The sequence below is a fragment of the Perca flavescens genome, chromosome 17 (genome assembly GCF_004354835.1).
Source record: "Perca flavescens isolate YP-PL-M2 chromosome 17, PFLA_1.0, whole genome shotgun sequence".
Lineage (NCBI taxonomy): Eukaryota > Metazoa > Chordata > Actinopteri > Perciformes > Percidae > Perca > Perca flavescens.
This window is the reverse complement of record NC_041347.1, coordinates 15,378,552-15,401,178: the sequence shown is the minus strand read 5'-3', so window position 1 is coordinate 15,401,178 and position 22,627 is coordinate 15,378,552. Positions and strand designations below refer to the sequence as shown.

At 38.4% G+C, this 22,627-nt stretch overlaps 1 protein-coding gene across 7 annotated transcripts in view; it reads left to right on the top strand.

Annotated features, from left to right (window-relative positions):
* LOC114572026 (collagen alpha-1(XIX) chain) overlaps positions 1-22,627 on the top strand; it is a 101,569-nt gene that overhangs the window by 11,693 nt on the left and 67,249 nt on the right. For 5 of the 7 annotated variants that reach the window (XM_028603414.1, XM_028603413.1, XM_028603411.1 and 2 more), the window contains exons 5-11: positions 1,000-1,123; positions 1,222-1,497; positions 2,191-2,271; positions 2,994-3,113; positions 4,044-4,106; positions 8,976-9,020; positions 14,535-14,579. In XM_028603414.1, coding sequence (XP_028459215.1) covers positions 1,000-1,123; positions 1,222-1,497; positions 2,191-2,271; positions 2,994-3,113; positions 4,044-4,106; positions 8,976-9,020; positions 14,535-14,579 — 754 coding nt within the window. Of the gene's footprint in view, positions 1-571; positions 800-999; positions 1,124-1,221; positions 1,498-2,190; positions 2,272-2,993; positions 3,114-4,043; positions 4,107-8,975; positions 9,021-14,534; positions 14,580-22,627 lie in introns of those variants that run through there. The other 2 variants (XM_028603417.1, XM_028603415.1) reach the window with 2 other exon arrangements.

The following is a 22,627-nucleotide window of genomic DNA, read 5'->3' as shown; positions in this document are numbered from 1 at the left end:
AACCACTTAGGATCCCAAAATTACAGATTTGTTTAGTATTGTATAGCAATTACTGTATATTAGAATAGTATATATGTGACACCTACATAATTAATATATGACATGAATTGTAGGCTATGAATTTCTGTAAACTGCTGAGAGAGAGAGAGAGAGAGAGAGAGAGAGAGAGAGAGAGAGAGAGAGAGAGAGAGTCTGATTACGTCCGCTGTCTGAAAACTCCTGTTTTCTGAACGACAGTTGACACATCAACGTACTATGTGAAGGCATTTCATCATCTGCTGTCTCAGTGTGTAATCCCCTGTGTCTTCTTACTAATAACAAGTGTTTTCGTCTTCTCTGAGGTGATTTTCGACCATTTTCGACGCACTTCTTTTGACATTCTGAACTACCGCAGAAATGTCAGAGCACGTCACGTGACCATTCTAAGCGAATCACGTTGTCAGAAATTGGCATCAGCCAATGAGATTGCACTTTTAGAATCAAATCCCCCTTTTACTTTCACGATTGGTTGCTGGTGAAAAGGAAATTGCCATATTTGGATCCGACAGCATTGTAGAGGAGAGAGCTTATGACAGGGTGGTGCAGACAGCGACCGCTGCGAAGTACACACCGTTGTCATGAAAAACAGAGCGTTGCTATCGCTACACACAGCCTACGACGTAGCTACGGCGGCAGTTCGACGGGAGGCGTTTGTGCAAAACTGCGGAAGAACTGCAGAAAAAGTGTGGGTGTTGAACCCTCTCACCGGGAAAAGTGTGGGTATTAAAACACCCACATCCCCCACGGGTGCGACGCCCCTGTAAGACTCGACAGCAGCAGGATATTGAAATGTTTTATTGATCATTGAAGTTGATTGGCGCCTTCATTGTTCAGCCACCGAAAGCTTTGAAAGAGTTTACATTCAACATTGAGAAATTACACTTGACACTGTTATCTTTCATTTTCTTATTGTTTTAATTATATATTTAATATGTATATTCTGTGATGTTTTTTTTTTAGAGTAATATTTCCAAATGGGCTTTCGGGTGAATACTCCCTTGTCACTATCTTCCGGGTAAGAAGAACTACAAAAAAAGACCGCTGGTATCTCTGGCAGATATTCGACCAGTCGGGAGGCAGTCAGGTGGGCCCCACTGTATGTTTTAATGTCACATATCCGTTTCAGTATCTACAAGTATGCTAGAATATCATGGGATGGATGTTTGTTTCTTTGCTCCTCAGGTATCTGTTGTGGTTGATGGTGGCAAGAAGGGGGTGGAGTTTTCTTTCCAGGGCCAGCTAAAGAATGCTCTCCGCTACACATTTAAGAGCCGTGACCTACATGCCCTTTTTGATCGCCAGTGGCACAAGCTGAGCATTTCTGTACAGAGCAACATAGTCTCCATTTACATGGACTGCAGGCTAATAGAAAGCAAACAGACTGATGAGAAGGACAGCATTGACCCCAGTGGGCGCACTCTCATCACTACACGAGTGGAGGATGGACGACCTGTAGATGTATGTCCCATGCACACTTTGTGAAAATGTTTTTTTTTTTTTTTTGTCTTTAGCTAAATCTACACAGTGTCATTTATGGTTTTACCAGTTTTTGATGCAGTAGTTTTGTTACTAATATCCATCAATATTGTACTATCTTCACAGACATTTGTGAAATGCACTCCCATTGCTTTCAAAAACATGCCTCAGGGGCATATTTGCTTAATCTCTGTAAATCCTCTATTGTCTCAAATGTGTTACACTTATTCTTAGAGATGCCCCCAAAGTGCTAAAAGAAGCATGAGGTCCATTATGCCATTTGGTCACCCAATGCCTCTGAGTAGAACTTTGCTTAAGTAGCATTAACAGCTGAGTTTTTCATCCATGTGATTTGGAAAGATGTAAGGCAGTACATCTGGAAAAAAATGTAGGGTTCACGCTTTGCTCTGAAGCAGCTGCAATTCATGCAGACGTTGAAGGTCTTTTAAAAATATATATTTTGTATTTCAATCTGATGTTTTTGAAGTGTTTTGCTGGCAAAGGGAATGGCAATGTTAGGACAACTTCAAGCTACAACAGTTGACAATTGATCAAATTGCACTTGTCTTAACCAGTGAAGAGCAGACCTTTATCAGTACAAAGAGGGGCACGATGTGATCATGAATCTATTGTATTATGCTGTAATGGTCCCTTAATGAGAACTCTTTTCCACAGATTGAGCTGAAACAAATTCTAATCTACTGTGACCCTTATATGGCTGAAATGGAAAATTGCTGTGAGCTATTGGAGCCAAAGGTAAAACACTATGATGTTTCACCAAAACAATAATACCAACTGTTTATTCTAAATAAAATGACAACAAGTAATAAGGACTAATATTTTTTTACAAAATGTCCTATATCATATATAATTAATTTCACATCTAAATAAATACACGAGAATATACAATATATATTTGCCTGAAAATTATGAGACCTATTAAAGCACATTCATCATATGTCTTGGTGTAGTCACTCTTGGCATAGACTGTAGTAGCTTGTATTTTGACCTACGTCGTGTGATCAGTGTGATCAGACAATAAAAGTGTAAGTTTTTGGTCTTGTCCATGAGGTGAAGCGTCCCCAGATAGAAACTTAATAACAGAGATCTCCCATTACCATTGAATCAATAAGAGCTAATGTTACAGTAATTCCAACTGGAGAGATGACCTTTGACCCCTTACCATTACATATCTCCATAAGCATGCTGTCACGTCAGTGTAAAGTTACTCCGAGGAAATTGTCTCATCACTGCTTGTCTGTTTAGTACTTTCTAAGTTTTACCAAACAGTTTACCACATTTTATGTTTGTTATTTGCAAAATGATGTAAATATACCTATTCCAGCTAAAACCAAGGTAACCTTGGGTTAAGTGTGTTGCAAGTGTGCTGCGGTGTAGGTTTTGGATGTGTTTTTGTGCCATATAGCAAACATGACAAAGGAAGGTGTCTAAATGGTAACTTTTCTGTATCGATCCAGTGTGAAGCCATGAAGACCTTTAATGGGACTTCCCCTCCCCTGGTTACAGCCCAGCTCCCCCAGATGCTGTCTCAGCCGACCTCACAGTCAATTGACAGATGTCACTGTCCAGCTGAAAAGGTACAATCAATTCCACCCAACAAGGGCCTTTAATTGAGTAAGTGCAGCACTGATTTACACTGCATGTACTCAATCCTTTATAGGCACTAAACTGCCAGTTAAAGGACATATATACCAAAACGTCTTTTCTTTGAAAGAGGAAGAGGCAGTATAGCCATAATGTATTAGCAAACACGTATAATTCTCCCAAACTGTTCAAGCATGGTAAATCTGCACCCTGCTATACATTTGTGAAAATGCAAAAGGGTTCTTTCAACTGCAAATATTAATGTTAGATTAAAATGCAAATTGAGACATGAAAGCTACAAGCCCTCTTTGAAGGCAGCAGAGGGTAAAGCTCTAAGGTGATGTCCAACTCCACATGTTATGATTTTTAAATTTTGCCTGGAAGTTACAAACAGAATTAACTTTTCAAATAAACATTTTGAGGTCCTAGATTAAAACACTATTTTGCTACTACATATAAATTGATTTTAGATTAGAATAGGCTTAAATAATACAGATTACACATTTTCACAAGTAACACTTTGACTCTGGACATTCTCTCTATTTTGCTTTACTGACAAATAATTAATTTCATGTAAAAACATTCAAGAACGTTTTTTCATTCAGAAATCACAATACTTACATTTGTTGAATTTGCTCTTTGATATTTTCTGAGAATTAACTTAATCGTATACATAAAACTTTAGTGTGTGAATTAGTTTTCTGTCATACTGTCAATTTAGTATATTGCTGTATATGCAACATTCATAGAATAATAGCTTATACTCTGCTTTATTGTAAAGGTTCAAAGTATGCAGTGTCTTATGTTCTCATACAAAATGTAGCACTATGCAATGCATGTGTTTTCAAGAGAAATCTAATAGCAATAGCCACATTTGATTACAAGAAATCTTTTGATCTTACTAATGTATACTATGTGCACAGGGAGATGCTGGTCTTCCAGGTGTAGTTGGACTGGCTGGACTAAAAGGGGATAAAGGAGACAAGGTATGGAAAACATGTTTATATGCATTTATGTGTTCTTATTTATTTAAAAGGAAACATGCAGGTGCTACATGAATGTTAGAGGTGCAAAATATTCACTGCACACTAGACTTAAGTAGGTGGGCAGCATCATGTTCAACATCTGTGATTCATTCATACATAATTTATAAACATTCATTTAATCATAGAGCGTATTATCACTGGATCATCGTGCTATGTCCCATGTTGTTATTAACCATACTATTGTTCTCAAATGATATGATACTCAGCTGCTGCCATGGGTTTTCTATGTGGCCGGTATCACTGGTTTTCCAGGACAGTGGCCAGGTCTAAATTAGGAATGGGCATTGCTACCTTACAATTAGGAATGGGCATACTATTCAATAGTCATTTGGGACTATTTGACTATTCTTAAACCCCCTTAAATCCACCTTTAGCTGTCTGTGCAAGGTTAGAAAAAGAACCAGGATAGAATGCATTAGGCAATGAATGGAATTCATAGGGATGAACAGGTGGTGGTACTGTATGCCTGATAAGATCAGATGGCTTCTGGGGTCAGTGTCCTAATTACCATGATGTGGCTGTGGGATTAAGATATGGATGACTTTTGTTTCTGGCAAACCACTTATTCCTGGAAGGCACAATAGCGACATATATATTAGTGTAAAAGCATTATACCTGTAGAGCTCAGGACAGGAATTTGGGTATTTTTTTTGTGCTACATAGACATAGTCTACATAGTGAATTGTTCTTATTGTTAAAATTTTAGTGTTTAACACTTTTTATCCTATAAACCAGGTGCTGTTGGTGTGGATACTTTAGATCGGCTATACATTTTAGATCGCTGTTCTATCATATCAGATATGATAGAAAGTTCTAGATTATTAAGAATTAAGCAATTCATGTTTTGCATTTAGTTGCCATGTGTCCAGGCAGTACAATGTCAATTAAAAATTGGGATTAATGAGCATATATATATATTTATACTTTGAAGCTACAACTATAACTAACTAACTATAGTTGTAGCTTCAAAGTTTTATTTAATAGTTATTTTATTATTATAAATTGTATATGGTGACAACTCTGCGCTCTTTTAAACGTGCTATGTGGGAACCCGTTGGCTCCCATTTTCTAGTCAGGAATATAAAATAATATATTTAAAACCGTGTGTATAGCTACAGATTGTATAATCAGATTTGTAAATGTGTTATAATTGGCCTCTAATTACTCTTAATTGACCTAGCAGGGATCAGTTCTCAAGCTGTAATGTAATGTGTATGTGCACTTTGAGTGTGTTGGCGGTGCTGCTGATTAATTACTTGCTGCTAAGTGAAATGACTACTTTCACCAGGCAAGAATACATCAGGCAATTTTACATTTCATAAAAGGCAGCATGTATAGCAGGCCCTGTGACATGCTCTTTCGCAATTAGACATAAATTCCCTGTGTTAGCTTTGAACCGTAGCCTAAGAGCACATCCAAGGAGACCCTTAGTACACACATCTGGTACAATGCTCAACAATGATTTAAACATGATTTTTAGGAGGCCATTCCATTTCTTTACCTATCATTTATGCAGGCCAGGTATTGTGCTATGTTCAGTGGCTCACACTGTTAACACCTGAAATCTAATTTAAGGTTTTCAACAAATCAATACTTGGCACCATTTGTTTACTTACTGAATAACAAAATTCATAACAAATCCTATTACCGGCTTAACACTTAATCAATGAAGTTAAGGAAAACTTGATCAGCGACTACACATTCAAGACTAAGCCCTCCAGTTTAATGGTGGTGAACTGGCACAGTCAGCTGATATCACCCCACTGTTGTTTTTACTCAAAAAACATTGTACCACTGTGGATTAATCAATCTAAACCTAAATCTTGCAGCTACTGGCAAATATTTGATTTAATGGGATACACTGCATTTTCACAAAAAAAGGCTTTTATGGCCAAAAAGAAGCCGTGTAATTCTCAAAGCACCCGCAAAGGATGAAATGCACCGTTAACTGTGCTGCCAAGCAAATAGTGTCTGAGTGCTCTTGCATTTAGCGCAAACGTGGCCCCTTTCTATACAAATGAGCCTCATTCCTAAAACAGTCCAATTCACAAAGATCAGCGCTAATAGCCACACGCAGTTACAGTGAAATTATTAGCGTCTTCAGAGAGTTGGTGATAATGAAGATGATGCCATCTTCTCTTACAGTCTGAAGGTGTGCGTTTGAAAACACCAACAGCTATGACAGACTGGGATATGGTTTCTCTCTTTCACGTTTAAATTCATTGTCTGCAGTTTTGAGGAATCCCTCTCCGCCTCGCCGAGATTATTATTATATTATTCTCTGTGCGATTCGGCCTACTGTGTTCTCGGCACAAAGGCAACGTTTGTACTTTACCATATGGATAATTACAATCAGAGGCAAAAAAAGGGAAATTGCACTCACACAAAACTTTATGGCCGTGTTTGTGCTATAGTATAATTAGAGTGCTTGAAGGACATATAGGACATATAGCTGTTTCAAGTGATGCTCAATTCGTGATGCTATCAATCCATTCTTTGTGAATTCTCCTGTGACAGTGGTGCTTTGGGATTTACTTGATTTAGAGTTTGAATGTGCTACAAGCTACAGTTGCTGTGTTTGATAGACTTAGGTGCATTATTTTTGGTGACACACTTTATTTTACCATTTAATAATGCAGGCAGAGCTGCTATGATAGCAAACCAGTTAATGCAGTATGCCATTCGCTGAAATTAGTTACAATTTAGTGAAGTAAGCAACTGGAGCAGAAACTTGAAGACGACAAAATGTCACTAATCATCGAGGGAAAATTGTTCTCATGTCTTGTGGGATTTGCAAATGTTCATGTGCCAGTATGACTAAGAGAAAAACATGAGAAAAGTAGTTTATTTTGAGCCATCTGGGCAGTGTATCAGTATATGTATGTCATGCTTTGACACAATCTCGTGTAGTAAATTATTTTCTCTTATTCACTCTGAACTTGTTGCACATTAATCTTTCTGGTAAATTATGGTAGCAGTGTTTAATTAATTCATATTGGTCCCTAAATTTCCAAAGGAGTTCAAGTGACTATAAAACGGTGCTGCACTCTTTTAAATTTACATTATAATACATTAAAAGGGGGTAACAAAGTCATAGCAAATACTGTTAATAAGGTAAGCTCCTGAGACTTTCAATTACCAACATGGTAATCTCATTCTGTATAATTAAAACATAGTCAGAGTATACTTACAGTATTAACAATTTAGCTTGACTTTGTAGAGATTAATCAAAGACATCTGGGCAATTTAGAGCATTTTAAACACCCATAATGAGAAGTGCAGGCCAATCATATTGACCTACACAGAGGGTTTCTTAGGAAAGTGTGTGGGGATTACTTTGGCTGTGTTACTCCAACAGAAAGTACTATCCTGCATTACAGTCAAGAGTTTGACAGAGGATTCTAATGCACTGCAAAGGGATTAAACTGCTATGATTAATCCAGAATCCCTTAGGAAATTAAACAGATAAGGATTGGGTTATAAGAATGCAGCTTACTTGAAAGGAAATCCATTTTCTATGGCCTTGCACATAAACCCTGGTATTACTAGATATACAGCTCCTGCATGTACATAAAAAAAAAAACAGGCATAATGGTGAACTTAAAACTTCTTCCTCTTTTAAAACACCTTTAATTTGTTTTGCACCATTTACAACTCTCCTGCACTTATGGCTTGTGTTTTCAATTAGTACCATCGAATTCAATTTATACCCATTGTACCTCCAAAGTGAATAATTCCAGGAATTATATTCAGGACGCTTTATTATGTCGCTGACACTGAATTTCTATTAGCTGTGAAAACCTTTCATTGTTCCAATTATATACATCAGTTATATATAAAATGTTATTAGCTTTTCTAAAAAGAGGGTATTGTGCCACTGGTTGAATAGAATGTTTAAATTAAAGTAGACTGAATTGAGAGCACTGTGAAATATGTACATTCCTATATGCATTTTATAAGAGGCATATCTGTTCTTTGATTTGATTTGATTCTTAATGAATGACATCAGCAGCTGTGGATTTTTTTTGTCTCATACAAATGGAATAATCATCTAATTGCTGAGTCTGTGGAAAGTATTACATCTTGCCCATATACTGTAAAAAATATATCTTACCACATTTTTAATATCTTGTCAAAAAACATAATTTTCACAGATCAAATGCTAAGAATTTATAAAAGGTGGACTGGGTGTGTTTTCTAGAATAATGGCTTCATAACCCATGGTATAGAGATGGCATGTTAGTTATTAGGTTTTGCCACAATTCCTTGTTCTTCCTAAACAAGCCAGTTCTGACAAACAGGGCTTGTAATAAAGACGTGACCATGAATGGGCATCACGTTTAATTAGATTCTTAGCTTGCAGCAATTTCTGTGTGAGCTTAGTTTGTTGAATAGCTATCTACCGCCATCTTCTCGCTCTTAACAACATTGTGGACAATCGGTTTCCTTTTCTCTCCCATTCTGTCTTGTCCTATACCGCCCTGTATAATTTCATAACCCAAAGACATTCAAGCTTTTTTTTTCCTTTCTTGCCCTGTCCTGTTTTTTTATACAATTATTAAAATAATACAATGAACCTTAACAAGGTTCCAATTTGTGCTTTCCAGTTGTTACGAAATATTATATATATATAATATTTCGTAACAACTGGAAAGCGCTGCAGCTGCTGAGCCACTATGACAGCAATAACTTGTGGAACAGCTGTAAGAGCAAGATCGCTGCTGAAATGACAAGCTGTCATAAAGCTATTCACTAATGTGTGAACAAGAGACCTTTTACTAACTGTTCTCTGTGTGGTTTCCGTCACAGGGGGACACAGGGGAGGCCGGGCCTTTAGGAAACCCAGGACATAAGGTAGGTAGGCTGCTTACTGATGAAACAACTTTAAAACTTTACTATCAACATTCCCTTGTGTTGCTTTGCCCTTCAAACTGTGATTAAAGTTGCGATTGACATGAACTCAGTTGGGAGGTTCAGTTGTGGTTTTCTCCCGTTTTGTTTTAGTTTCAAATAGATTTTTGTTTTTACTTCAGGGCTTTCAGATGCAGTCAATAGCAAGTGGCACGTTTTGTTTAGTGATTTATGGAATCTGTCACTGCCCATCTCTGAGATGATTTTCTTCATCATTGGATTGAATCACTGGCTTGCTTTGTGTTGACCCCATCACAGCAACACAGACAACAAAGCAATCTTAAAATCAAATTAAACCAGCAAGTGGGTGCCTGGTTGGCACAGAGTGAGTGGTGCTGAGACATACTGTAAGTTCAGTCCCAAGCAGCGGCATTTCAGAGGCTTGGCCAGGTGCCCCATTGGACACAGTTGGCAGTATTCCTGGGTGGGAAGCCAGTAAGGGACTGTGTCCTTGTCGCTGTAGTAGCAACTTCTGCTAGAGGGTTGGACTGTCTGTGGAGTGGGGGCTGGGATATGTGTGTGAAATTCAGTGTTTCAGTTATGCCCTCTCGATGAAGCTCTTTGCAGTTGGGTGAAAAGCAAATGGCTTGCTTATCTTGATGCGCATTTGGGGTAACTGTCTACTCCCCCCCCTGGCCAATAGTGGGGAGAAGGACTGACAGACATTGCTGTGGAGTTTGACATTTAAATTGGGAGAATATTTTACAGTTTCTCGATTGCTTAAACACATTTCTTGAAACTATGCCTCGTATTCTCAAAACAGTAAACACAAATCCATAACGTCTCACCCAATTCACCAAACATCCTATTTTCAGGTCAAAATGAAGCACTATATCAAAACCATTAACTCTTACTGAAAAACCAAACTTAGTTTTACACACTAGTGTAATAAATTCAAAACATTTCCAAAACTGTTAAGTTATGTTGCCACAAACTTTTTCAGGTGAACACAAGACACAACCAATGGTTACATTGGCACATTTTATTCATTACTGTATTACAGTACTACACAGTAAAAAAAAACAAATTCTGCATTATTCTGCATCAGCATCCCATCTTTGCTCTGGGTCAGGCCAGAGAAGCTCGTCCACATCACAGGCTATATTGGCCCTAGCCAGGCAGCGGGGGTAAAATCCTCTTGCATGCCTGATCCACCCCTGGCACGCATCTACGGATATGTCTAGGCAGGCTTCTTCCATGGCCTGAAGGAGGTGAACACGCATATAAGGTTCTCGGTCATACACTTTCCACCGCCATGCCGAAAAAAACACCTCTATTGGGTTAAGAAATGGAGAGTATGCAGGCAGAAAGAGGTTGGAAAATATTGGGTTATTGGTAAACCAGTCACGAACCAGAGCAGCGCGATGGAATCTGACGTTATCCCAAACAACAACATAGTGAGGGTGCTCTGGTTGTGCTGCTTCCCTGTGGTCCAGCTGGAACATATGCTCTCTTAGACCGTCAAGGAATGCAAGAAGGAGCATAGTATTATAGGGTCCTAGACTGGCATGGCGGTGGAGTACCCCTCGTTGGCTGACGGCTGCGCACATTGTGACATTCCCTCCACGCTGACCAGGGACATTTACAATAGCCCGATGGCCGATTATATTCCTCCTCCTCCTTCTTCTTCTTCTTCTTCTTCTTCTTCTTCTTCTTTTGGTGAGGTTGAAACCAGCCTCATCCACAAAAGATAATTTCAGATGGAACAGGCCAGCCTTCAATCTCAAAGATTCTCTGCAAAACACATCAAAACACAATAGAGTATATCACTACCCTGAAGCACAGTTCAAGAGGGCACAAATGGCAGCATAGACTGCTATACTGTGATGGTAGGGGTGGGAATCACCAGAGGCCTCACGATACGATATTATCCCGATACTTATGTCACGATACGATATTATTGCGATTTTAAAGATATTGCAATATTCTGCGATATATTGCAATATTTGACCTTTTTTCCAACTTCAGATTTTTCCCAATTTCAAATGATGTCCCAAAAGGACAATTTTGTCAACATCTGTTGTATCTAAAAATATACATTTCTCTGTTTGTTCATCACACTTCAGTTTTATTGGTGCAAAATGTGATTGTCAAGCAGACAAACTGACCAACACATATATCATAAAAGATCGATACTTGGCGTCTGTGTATCGATACAGTATTGCCAAGAAAAATATCGCGATACTATGCTGTATCGATTTTTTCCCCCACCCCTATGTGATGGTGCACAATACTTCATACAATATCAAAAGTCATACCTGAACATATTCCACTCGTTGGTCTTTTACCCTGTCAGAGTTTCATTCAAAAGGGACGCGGTATACCTGTTTCATCCGGAACCGATGCTTTCGAAGGATGCGATCAATTGTGGAAAGGCTGATGGAATTTATTCCTTGAAAATGATTATTGTCCTCAATCACTCTCCTTTGAATCTCTCGCAGGCGAATTACATTATTGGCAATGACCAGGTTTACAAGCTCCCTCTCTTGCTCCTCTGACTAAAGCCTTAGCCTCCCACCACCAGATGGTCGTCTCTGTATCCTACAAAAATAGAAGCACACATTACTTAAATTTTATGGATTTATTTAGTATTACAGAAGCATAGTACAACAGTGCATGTGATGTCAAAGCACAAAGTACAGCACTCAAAAGTTACTGTACAGAGCAGTCGTACTGTAAGTACACCTACCGGTTTTCCTCCCTGAAGGTTCTGATGATGGAGGCGACGGTGAAGCGACTCAAATTAGGCTGGACTTGTTGCCCAGCCTCCCTCATGGTCATGCCATGGACAAGAACATGGTCCACTAAAGTGGCTCAAATTTCATCTGAGACTGCTTGTCTCCTTGCCCTTACTCCTCCTCCACCTCATCTTTCACCACGTCCTCTTCTACCTCGTCCTTCACCACGTCTTCCTCCTCTCCCTCCTCCTTCTCCTTCTCCTTCTCCTTCACCACGTCTTCCTCCTCTCCCTCCTCGCCTTCCTCCTTCACCACGTCCTCCTTCTCCTCCTCCTCCTCGACCATGTCCTCTTTCTCTTCCTCTTCCTCTTCCTCTTCCTCTTCCTTTCCCTCCTCGACCGTCATTTCTTTGTGGATCCATTGTTCTAAAACTCAATGAACTGACTGACCATTTTATCTATCTGTTGAAAGATTGGTGAAAGATTCTGATTGGTGTGTGATCAATTTTGACTCGTAGTGTTTCCACCTGGGTAATTGTGTGCTAATTGAGCTTCAGCTGTGCTGACTTGAGTGAGCAAAATTGAATGCTGTGCTTTCTAAATGACAACATGGTGTAGGCAATGTGTAGAGTTTTGCAGTAAGAGTTCAACAAATCTGACTCGTGTCAAAACCAGGGAATAGTGTTTATAGTTTAGTGAAACGGGTGTGCTTTTTGAAAAATGGCGATATGGTTTTGAACTTTTAGTTCAAAAGCCTGGTTATAGTGTTTAAGCAATTGAGAAAAACTGTAATGGAAGCTTTAAGACTGGCTAAGTGCTCGTTTTGTAATTGGATGTTGCTGTTACAATCCCAAAGAACTGAAAAAAATAGCCAGATTTCACATGCTCTCACTATTTTGTTGCTTGTGTATTGTGTTCTATTATATTGTCATCATAAAGATTGTTGACTATCAAAAGTGGCATCTCGGACACCTGTGGTTATCTCCTATAGTTCGGCTGGGCAGGTCCTGTCACCCAGAAGCAGCGCTTTGTGTAATGCCAGAAGGGTGTTGTTTCCATGTCTTTAAGTGAGAATGTCATGTAGTACTTTGATGTATTGAAAAGAGAAAGTAAGGGATTTTGATTCTATTCTCAGAAAATATGAAGAAAATACGTAACAAAAAAATTCATATTCTCTAGATATTTTTTTGCATTCAAGTGATCAATTGAACTGCAGATGGTTGTGGAAGCAGTTCATGCATCAGCACTAAATAGGATCATTCCTGGATGTGGAAGATGGCTTAATCCTGGACCTATCCATAGAAGATGCTAAGCTCACAGTGGGGGGACATTTGCCAGTGAACCTTGATATATGGAATATGGAATAACACTTAATGGCACAGCTCTATCCACTTGTGCTTTCTGAGATTAGGTTTAGCAGGCAGCTAAAGCTGTTTTTGTTTCACAACAGTGCACAAGAAAAGTCTGCATCAAGTGCAGCACCATCAGTATTGATATTGATGCTAATGCACAGTACCATGTTTTGTATTGTTTTATACCTAAGCTCAACTCTTCATCAATTAAGCTTTTTCTGGCTCGTATCTCTTCTGGCTTAAATGGTGCCCTAGGACAAAACCACAGACTCACACATTTTCAGACTCTTTTGTAAGCCATTTTGTGAGAACAACAATTTCATGCAGCTGTCGATATAATATGTAATGATATGGTTGCCCTTGGACACTATAAAAGTTAGCTTGAGCTATACTATACGGGCCAGCTGAGGTCATGAAACTGTATAGGCTACACTCTAAAAACAGAGCCAACAAATTCCAAGACATGTCACGCATTTCTGGCGTATGTGGAAAGGGGCTTGGTAGCTTATAAGAATCAGTGATCCGAAAGATGTTCGTGCCTCTAAGATGTTATATTTGTGGGAATAACCCTTTAACTGCTTATTACCCAACAACATATAATCTTATGAATGAGCTGAAATGATTGCTGGGAATTTGATAACTGGTTCCCAAATGTGTTTTTTGTCAGGTTCCCATCAGTGTCACTGTGGTTCCCTACTAAGCTCAGTTTGTAGGAGTTGTGTGTGATTTTTATAGTTTGGGATTTCACTTTATTGCACCAATTAGGACAGTACAAAAAGTTCTAGATACTCTCACCCCCTTTAGCTATTTTACTTACATAAATAGTTGCCTTTAGAAAGGATCTCTTTTTTTATGTCATGCCACTGTGGCACATGGTAGTAGTGCATGTGGGAAAAAATGTCACCCTGGTGGCATCTGTGCATTTGTCTGAGTGTAGACACATATTTGTAACTATGATAAGGACAGTAACTAATAGAAATATCATACCACCACCAAACAGTCCATCTGTACAGAGCTGTGATTAGATTGTAGAGTCCCTTTGTGCTTAGATTTGTTGATGAGGATAAACGATTCCCTTGAAACTACTATATCTCCTTAATGCTTTAAGAGAGTTCATATAAACAAAGGTAAGAGGGAATGCTGACATTTAGTAGAAACATTTGTCGATGAATGTATTTTTTTAGCTCATATAATTGTTATCTATGAAAGATTAAAAACAAGCTTTTTCAAAGTGACAATGTTCCTCCTTAATCTTGCTTCAGAATTTTTTCGAGGTTCTGGTTGATTCTAATAATGCTTAACTGGAATGTGGTATTGTGGTCCAAATTAGTTAGACCTACTGGGTGTACAAGTGGGGAAAAAGGATTAAAGTAAGAACTTTGCAAGGGTCCTTTCTTTGCCTTTTAACTTTCAATCTTGTCATTGCAGGGGGAACTTGGATCAGAAGGGCAAAATGGAATCGATGGGGAGAAGGTAAGTACTACTATCTCCAGCAGACATTCCATACATAGCATATCAGCCAGATCTAGTTTAGTCAGAGAATCAATTCTTATAGGCTTTCCATTTGCTGTGTGATGGCCTGGGGGTAGGAGCAAAGCATAGTTTTCTGTGTGGCTGTTTTCAGGTGCCTGTCAAATTTGAAGTGTATCTGAGTGTGTTACAGCCCGCAATGTCCTTCTGTGAAATTAATTGATATGTATGCTTCTATTGGCTTGTCATACTAATGGACTAAACTCATTTTTCAAATTACCCTAAGCCCTGTCTCTGTCAATTCAGGGTAAATGTTATAGCATACTCTTAAATTTGGCCGCAGTGATTAAACTAATCATGTCATGTGAACCACAACAAAAAGTGCTAGTAAATGATTTATTTTTTCTTTAACTAAATGCAAATGCATTAGTAATGCACTATTCTTCATGGATCGTAGTGAAGTTTGTTTTAGCCACAAGCAACATTCCTTCCTAAAGTATTTGTTAAGTCAAAGGGTGTTTTCTGTTGTACAGTGTTTGTTTGCCCACAATGGCACACTCTCAGATTGCAGATGGTCAGTTTAAAGTAGCTTAATAAAGAGACTTCTTTTCATCGCCATCACCCCCTTGAGTAGTCAAACAGCTGCCACAGAAATCAGCCTCCCTGTGGACATGCACTCTGCCCTAACAGTAACTCTGAGAGAAATCAGAAAATAAAACAAGAGATCAAAATTAAATTTTAGTCAAGAGAGTATTGAGCTACAGCGTACTAGAAGTAGAAGTAACTTGGTATTCAAAAACAGTTTGTACGAGTTGGAAGGTAGCTCGTTAAAAATGTACAGATTAGAATTCTGTATTTTTTCTGCTTGCTTTCCACCCATCAGTATTTCCCTGAAGTAACCTAATAAGGTTACAGTGGATAAAAGTAATTGTGAGTGTGCAGGAAATTAAGTAAAATTCAGGTTGAATGTAAAAAAGATTTAAAAAAAAAAGAATTTGGCAGGTTTTAAACTCCATCATTAGTTTGTCTTCCCACAACCAGCACAGCTCCAATGTAAGTAGCTATTGGCAGCTTGAAAAGCCAGTTGTCGTCACATGTATATTTGCATATGAATGCCATGATCAAGTTTATTTACAGAGAAATTTGAAGGAGAGCAAAACCAGTCTTCTATAATGGAAGAATGTGAGCTACATTATTCCTCTGATGTTTTTTTCATTGATTGCTACTGGTGCTATAGCAATCAAGAGGGAACGTAACAGAACTTGTGTGCAGCCCTTCTTTCTTTGCTCACTGGTTCACCCTGGGCTCCACTTGACTGGACAACAGCGGTGCATAAACTGGAAAAACAGCTGGAAGCTTGTTCACTATAGAGAGACTGAGACTGTGCTGATGACCCTTTTCCAAGAAAAGCAGCTGCTCAAAACTTTGTCTAGATGTCACCAGTTGATGTCATTTGCTATTTAGAAGTTTCTAGATTTGTCGTCACGGGGGTTAGGGTTGTCTGAAAAGTGTTGTGAGTTCCTAAGTTAGCAGCATTGGACCAAGGGTCTGCTGATAGGCCATCTTGCTCCTCTCTGTGTTTGTGAGGCATCATCGTTAGTAGTGCTCAGTCGGAAACCAGAAATGAGATTCTTATTCTTATGTCAGTAAAGAGTCAATGATTATGGAAAGTAACAATTCCACTTTTCAGCAGGAGAGGTGACTTGATTTTCATCTTTGTAAATCCTATAGGTGCGGTTGGGCTTTCTTCTGTCCCTCTCACATGGCTCACCATTAGGGATGTAACGATACACTCAACTCACGATTCAATACGATTCAGGATTTTAAGTTCACGATATGATTTTCTCACGATTTTTTTTAACAAAATGAAAAACATTTCTTATTTATGTAAACTGTGCAAAACAGCAAGTGCAACTGAAATCGTATTTTATCTTAAAAAAGAGAAAGGCTTGTTTATTGCTAAGGCCATATGGTTAAATTTAAATTATTTATTCAAAAAACTTATAAGAACAACTTTTTTCACCAGTCATTTGCTGTTAAACGACAAAAAGAAGAAACACTAGATGGAGCCAGACCCAAACGCAACACTAAGTCACGTCACAGTTTATCCGACAGCGCCAGTGGCCACACTGTCTCAACGCGCAGCAAGTCTCTGTGTCTTTAGCTGCAGACTGTTGTACGTCCCAGTGCTGGAATCAGTGAAATACAGCCACACTTTACACCGTTTAGCTGTCATCATTCAATTCATGAAGCATCATTACAGTTAAAGATTCATTATACTGTGACCCACTTCATTGAGTGATTTGAAACAAAGTTAAAAAATGAGGACTATATTTTAATGGATAGCTCTCAGTGTGTTTAGCCCAGCTTAGCACAAAGACAGCCAGTCTAGCTAAATCAAAAGTGAAAAAGATGTGCTTTTCAACTGGCGGCAATAAGTCGGGAACAAAAGCACTAATATTAAGCTTCAAATTGGAAATAAATACTGGAAACAGCCATCAACGTGTTGTTTTAACATTTTGAGCTATAAAATACAACACATCTTTTTTGTAGCATCCATGTTTTTTTCCCACATTATGACCTTAAGTTGCAATGTGGGGAAAAACATGGACACTGCAAAGAAGATGTGAACACACCGGAGTCGGAAGAAATATTGAGTCTAGCTGTTTTCAAATGAAGAAATCAATTGCAATTTGTCATTTCTACCCTTCAAATTTTTTTAGCAAATAATCCCAACACAAATCTCAGCCATTTATCACAATTAATACAATAGATAACCTTTTCCGTGTATGCACCCCTCTGGAAATTCTGTGGAAACTAAAAAAAATCTTAGATTAACAGTTTCTCTACCCATAAAATCACAGTATAAATCAAGCTGTAATGGGATGTTCATTATTTATCTATTTCACAGCTGTGCTAATTTCTGTGATTTATTTGATTTCTTGACCTAACCCTTGTATTTGATTTAGATCAATATGAAGGCAGGACACGGAATAAAATACATACCAGCTGGCCCCATTTCTAATGTGCCCCATGTGAGCATAGAGCAGTCAAGGATTAATGGGTTAAAACCAGTATCCCTGCTTCTGTAAGTGAGTGGATGAGGTTGATCTTCTTCTTAACCAGTTAATCACAGTTATCAGTTCTTAGAGAGTTAAAAGTCCAAAAGGCATTATTTGCAGGACCTAGACTGCAGATGTTCCGGTCCTTTATGTAGATATCTCACGTCTTTTAGGTCTGTAAAACCGTATTTAACATTATAAAGGTGGATCATGTGGTCATATGCAGTGTATAATTAATATATGATATAATAATACTGCTTCATTACTTATAGCTGCCATCAAGTGGTGGTTGACTGGTTTGATTTAGTTTTAGTTGCTTCAGTATTGACAAAAATGCTCATCTAGTGAATTGAATACTGCTCTGTGACTTTTAATGTTCCCATCATAATATATAATTACATTTTAATTTCATTAAATTGTGGTTGTAATACTCTGTGTATTTGAAAAAGGGAGCAAGTTGGAAGCCAGAAGAAGATAAGAACATCAGGAAAGATGTAGGCTACTATCCTTGATTGTAAACAAATTAAAAACTGTTATGTTGCATAAATGCAGATAATTTCAGTTAACCTATTTACTGTGTGACTCTATTACCCAATTTGTCCCTTTACTGCAATTAGCTCATATTCCATTTTTAAAGCTAGTGTGTTATTTAAGGCTCGAGTAGACACCTGAGAAGCCAGAATTCTATCTATGAGCATGTGATCTGGTATCGTTTTGCAGATACACATCCCAAGGGACAGAAGGAGTGCACACCGTGTTATCTTGTGGGTAATCCAAGTTTCATTTATGGATACATGTTCAATTGAAGAGTGAAGTGGTGTAGAAAAGTCGAGGAATGCTGATAGAACATGATATCCTCAGAGGATCTCTGACAGTGAACTCTGATATCCTCACACACTGGCCCTTTGTTTAGGTTAGGTTGGTAAACTGTATTTATTCATAGAGTGAAATAGACATGCCAAAAAGATATCTTTTCTAACACTCAGTGTGATTAGTCTTACATCACCACACTGTATGTGGTGTATCGCTGAGCAAATGGAAAGTCACAAAAGGCATTTCCTGCTGTAACCTCCCTGGCATTTGTAGGCTGGCACTCAAGATATCTATGTTACTTAGAGATCCTGTTCCACAGAGCTTTAACGGCCTGTCACTCCGTATTACAACATTTCCCCACCAGAATGAATACATAGTAAATCTACATTTTTTAATTTAGCCTCTCTCCAATATGCCAAACCCAGTTTGTGATGATTAAATTGTGTACAGTAACTAAAACCTGCAATTATTCTACTTCTTGTCAGATAAGGGCACTGACCTATAGCTGCTCTGGTTTGTAAAAGGTAGAAGTAAACACAATTAGACTGCATTTGTACATCCCTGCTTCTTGCTTGCTTTAGCTGTCCTGTGCTGGGGAGTTGCCAGATTGTCTTGTGGCCCCACTGCTACAGGACTGACGAGACACAGTGCTGTGTTTAATCAGGCAAGTGTACACAGCTCCCCACAGTGTTCTGACCTCGTGCTGCAGGAACGACAGCCACAGAGCCAGCACCGGCCTATTCCCAGCCCCTTCATCCCTTCTTCAACCTTCCCTGTACAAATGCAGCAAAACCCACAGCTTTCAACAAAAGCTAACAATATATCCAGTCCTTCTAGTCTACATCACCCTCAATGTCACTATGTGTACCTGAATTGGGCCTATGGGCTCACGACTGAGTCCATTAGACAAAGGGCAGCATCTTAACTAGGCTATGGTGTGGAAGGTAGGATGCTAAAAAAAAAGGGAAATATACTTTTTTCCTTAAGGGGTCATTAGATGTTTCCTACTTCAGAGATAAGACTTTGTTGACAATCATTAAAATATATCATACTTGTATAATTGAGTGTTGGTCAATTAAGACTTTTTAAAGCAGCATCGTTTAGAACTATATTTAGCCATTTTAATTTGAAGGAATCCTTTCGTTTTTACTTTAAAATGATCTTATCCCTTAGTATACAACAAGTATATGTAAAAGTATGTATTATTTCTAACACCTCATTTTACTTGAACAACATTAGAACAACTGTTACAGTATAAGTCTCTAATGGTGGAGGCTTGGAGAAGAGAGAAACAGGATAAAAGAGTATAAAATAACAAAAAATTGCCAGTGCAACACAGATGTCTTCTTACTTGATGGTTTTATTTCTTAAGGTGCATAACTGAAAGAAATAAAAGCATCAAGTAAGAAGACATCTGTGTTGCACTGGCAATTCTTTGTTATTTTATACTGTTGTGTCCTGCCTTGGTTGCACCGGATTGTTGTGGTCTGCAGAAGCGCAGAGAACTCTCCTTTTTACCAGGATAAAAGAGTGTTCTGGCACAAATTTACTCAGTTTACAAGTGTATAAATTTGGTAGATAAGAATTGACTGCACAACTTCGTAAAATAATAATTGCAGCAGTAACAAGTAGCAAAACAATAGTAGATTTTGGCCCAGGGCTTTGCAACAAAGCTTGTCACGTATCAGTTGCATTAAATAGATAGAGAGATAAATAGATAGATAGATACTTTATTGATCCCCAAGGGTAAATTCAAGGTCCCAGTAGCTTACAGACATCACACACAACATACACATACATCATAAACAGGATGATAAAATAATAAATAACACAAAACAAACAAATCCACATGAATAATATGGACAATAAAAGAAAAAACACTAAATAAAAAATCCATATGAATGTACTAAGGGATGTATAAGCATGAGACGCTTGCAGTGATTCAGTATGTAAGGTGCTCTATGAGAGTGTGTGTCATGGTGGTAGTGCAAATACGTCCAATAGTGTAAGGATAAAGTCTAGAGACCAGCATTAAATATAGACAATATAAGAGAATAATGTAGACATAGTAATATAAAAACTATAGCAGTGCAAGGATAAAGTAAAAAAAAAGACAGCATTAAATATGGCATTATATGGGAATAAAATGGACAGTAGGCTATACACAAATCAACAGTCAATATTAGAGGTTTGAAGTAATAGGGTTACAGCCATTTTTCAAGTATTAAGTCAGACCTCGGTCCAGGCTGGGGGAAGGAGGGAGGGAGGGGATGTGCATATGGGCTAATATAGCCAGTAAACAGTGTAAGCAGTAAACAGTGGGCCAGTGGACAGTCAATACATAACTGTTGTTATAGGAGGTAGTGGAAGTAGTGGAGAGGGAGGAGAGGCAGACAGACTATGCAGAGAAGTCTATCTCTCCTCTTCTTTTTTGTGAAGCATTGTAGAGTTGTATGGCCCTGTGGACAAATGACTTTCTCAGTCTGTCAGTTGTGCATGGCAGTGTGCGTAGTCTTGAGTTGATCATGCTCTTCTGCTTTGTGATAGTGCTGTGGAGTGGATGGACAGTCATTGTCCAAAATGTTGAGCAGTTTGTTCAGGGTCCTTTTATCTGATATTGAAGTTATGAACTCCAGTTCAGCGCCCACGACAGAGCCAGCTTTCCTTACCAGTCTGTCCAGTCGCCCAGCATCCCTCTTCTTAGTGCTTCCTCCCCAGCATACCACAGCATAGAAGAGGACGCTGGCAAGAACAGACTGGTAAAACATTCAGAAGAGTTTGCTGCAGACATTAAAGGACCACAGCCTCCTCAGGAAGTACAGCTGGCTCTGCCCTTTCTTGTAGAGTGCATCAGTGTTGGCTGACCAGTCCAGTTTATTGTCCAGGTGTATCCCCAGATACTTGTAAGTGTATATGTGTGTGTGTATGTATATATATATATATACATAGTAAATGCGTATTATGTCAATACTTATATTGCATTTATGCTCTCCTATAGCGAATTGAAACCTTTTTCTGTTATGCGAGGATCAAATAATAAAAAAAACATATTTCTATAAAATCAGCATAAAAATGTGTAAATCATTATTTAAAAAATGATCACGTAAAAGCTTTTTGACAAAAAAAAAACTATGATACGTAGTCTTTATTTTGACAACCAATTGTTTGTGCCCTAATACTAAATACCCTAAAATACAGTGAACATATTCAAAGCACCAACTCTGAATTAATTTAGAAAACATGGTTTATAGTAGGCTATTGGCTGTAGGAAAAATAGACAATTAGAGCAAAAACTGTGTCTGTGTTTATTCTGTATGTCCCTGAGTAAGAGTTGATGCAAAATTTGCAAGACTGCCAAAAACCTGTGAGGGCTCACTTTTAATTGCACTGGTTGTATGTGTATTACTACAGACAGGTCCGGGTACTGAGAAGTTCCACAGGTGCTATCGCTGACAATACTGCAGCCCTGGAATTATCTGAATAATCACACAGTTACACAATACATTTTTTTCCCCCTTTGGCATCGTTTATCATACTAAATTAACAACCACAAGCACAAATGGGAACATTAGCATCACTCAGCATAAGTTGAGAGAGTACATTGTTGGCATTTGGAAAACTAGATAAATTACAAATCTTTTTATGTAAAACCACTTTGTTGAATGTTGTGATTAAAATATTTACGGAGTGTCTATTTGCACCCCTGGTACGAATAGCCTCGGTCACACAGCTGAGCTATTCACACCCTGTGACGTAACAACAAAAACACGTTGCTCGCGTGCACTGAAATCATGGCGGCCGTTCATCTTCCATGACAGCAGAAACTGGCATATTAGGAAAGTTTTGTCTCTAAAGTTTATAATAATTGAATTTCTAGCTGAAAATGGATACTACAGTTGTGCTTTCTGTCTTCAGTGAAAGCATAAAACCGTTAGTTTGTTAGATAGTATCTATTTTTTGTATAAAATATGGTTACCTAACAACCAAGGCTTGAAGACACCTAGTGGTAAACAGTTGTACAACATCCTGTGAGAACTGCTAGGTGAGTGGTTAGAACACTGAGCTTTGTCCTGGGAGTCTGGAGTTTGATTCCCTGGTAAGGTGATCTTATTTTTTCCATTTTGGATTGGATAATTTGCATGCCATTGCGCAAGTCAGAGCCCGCGAGCGCAAAAT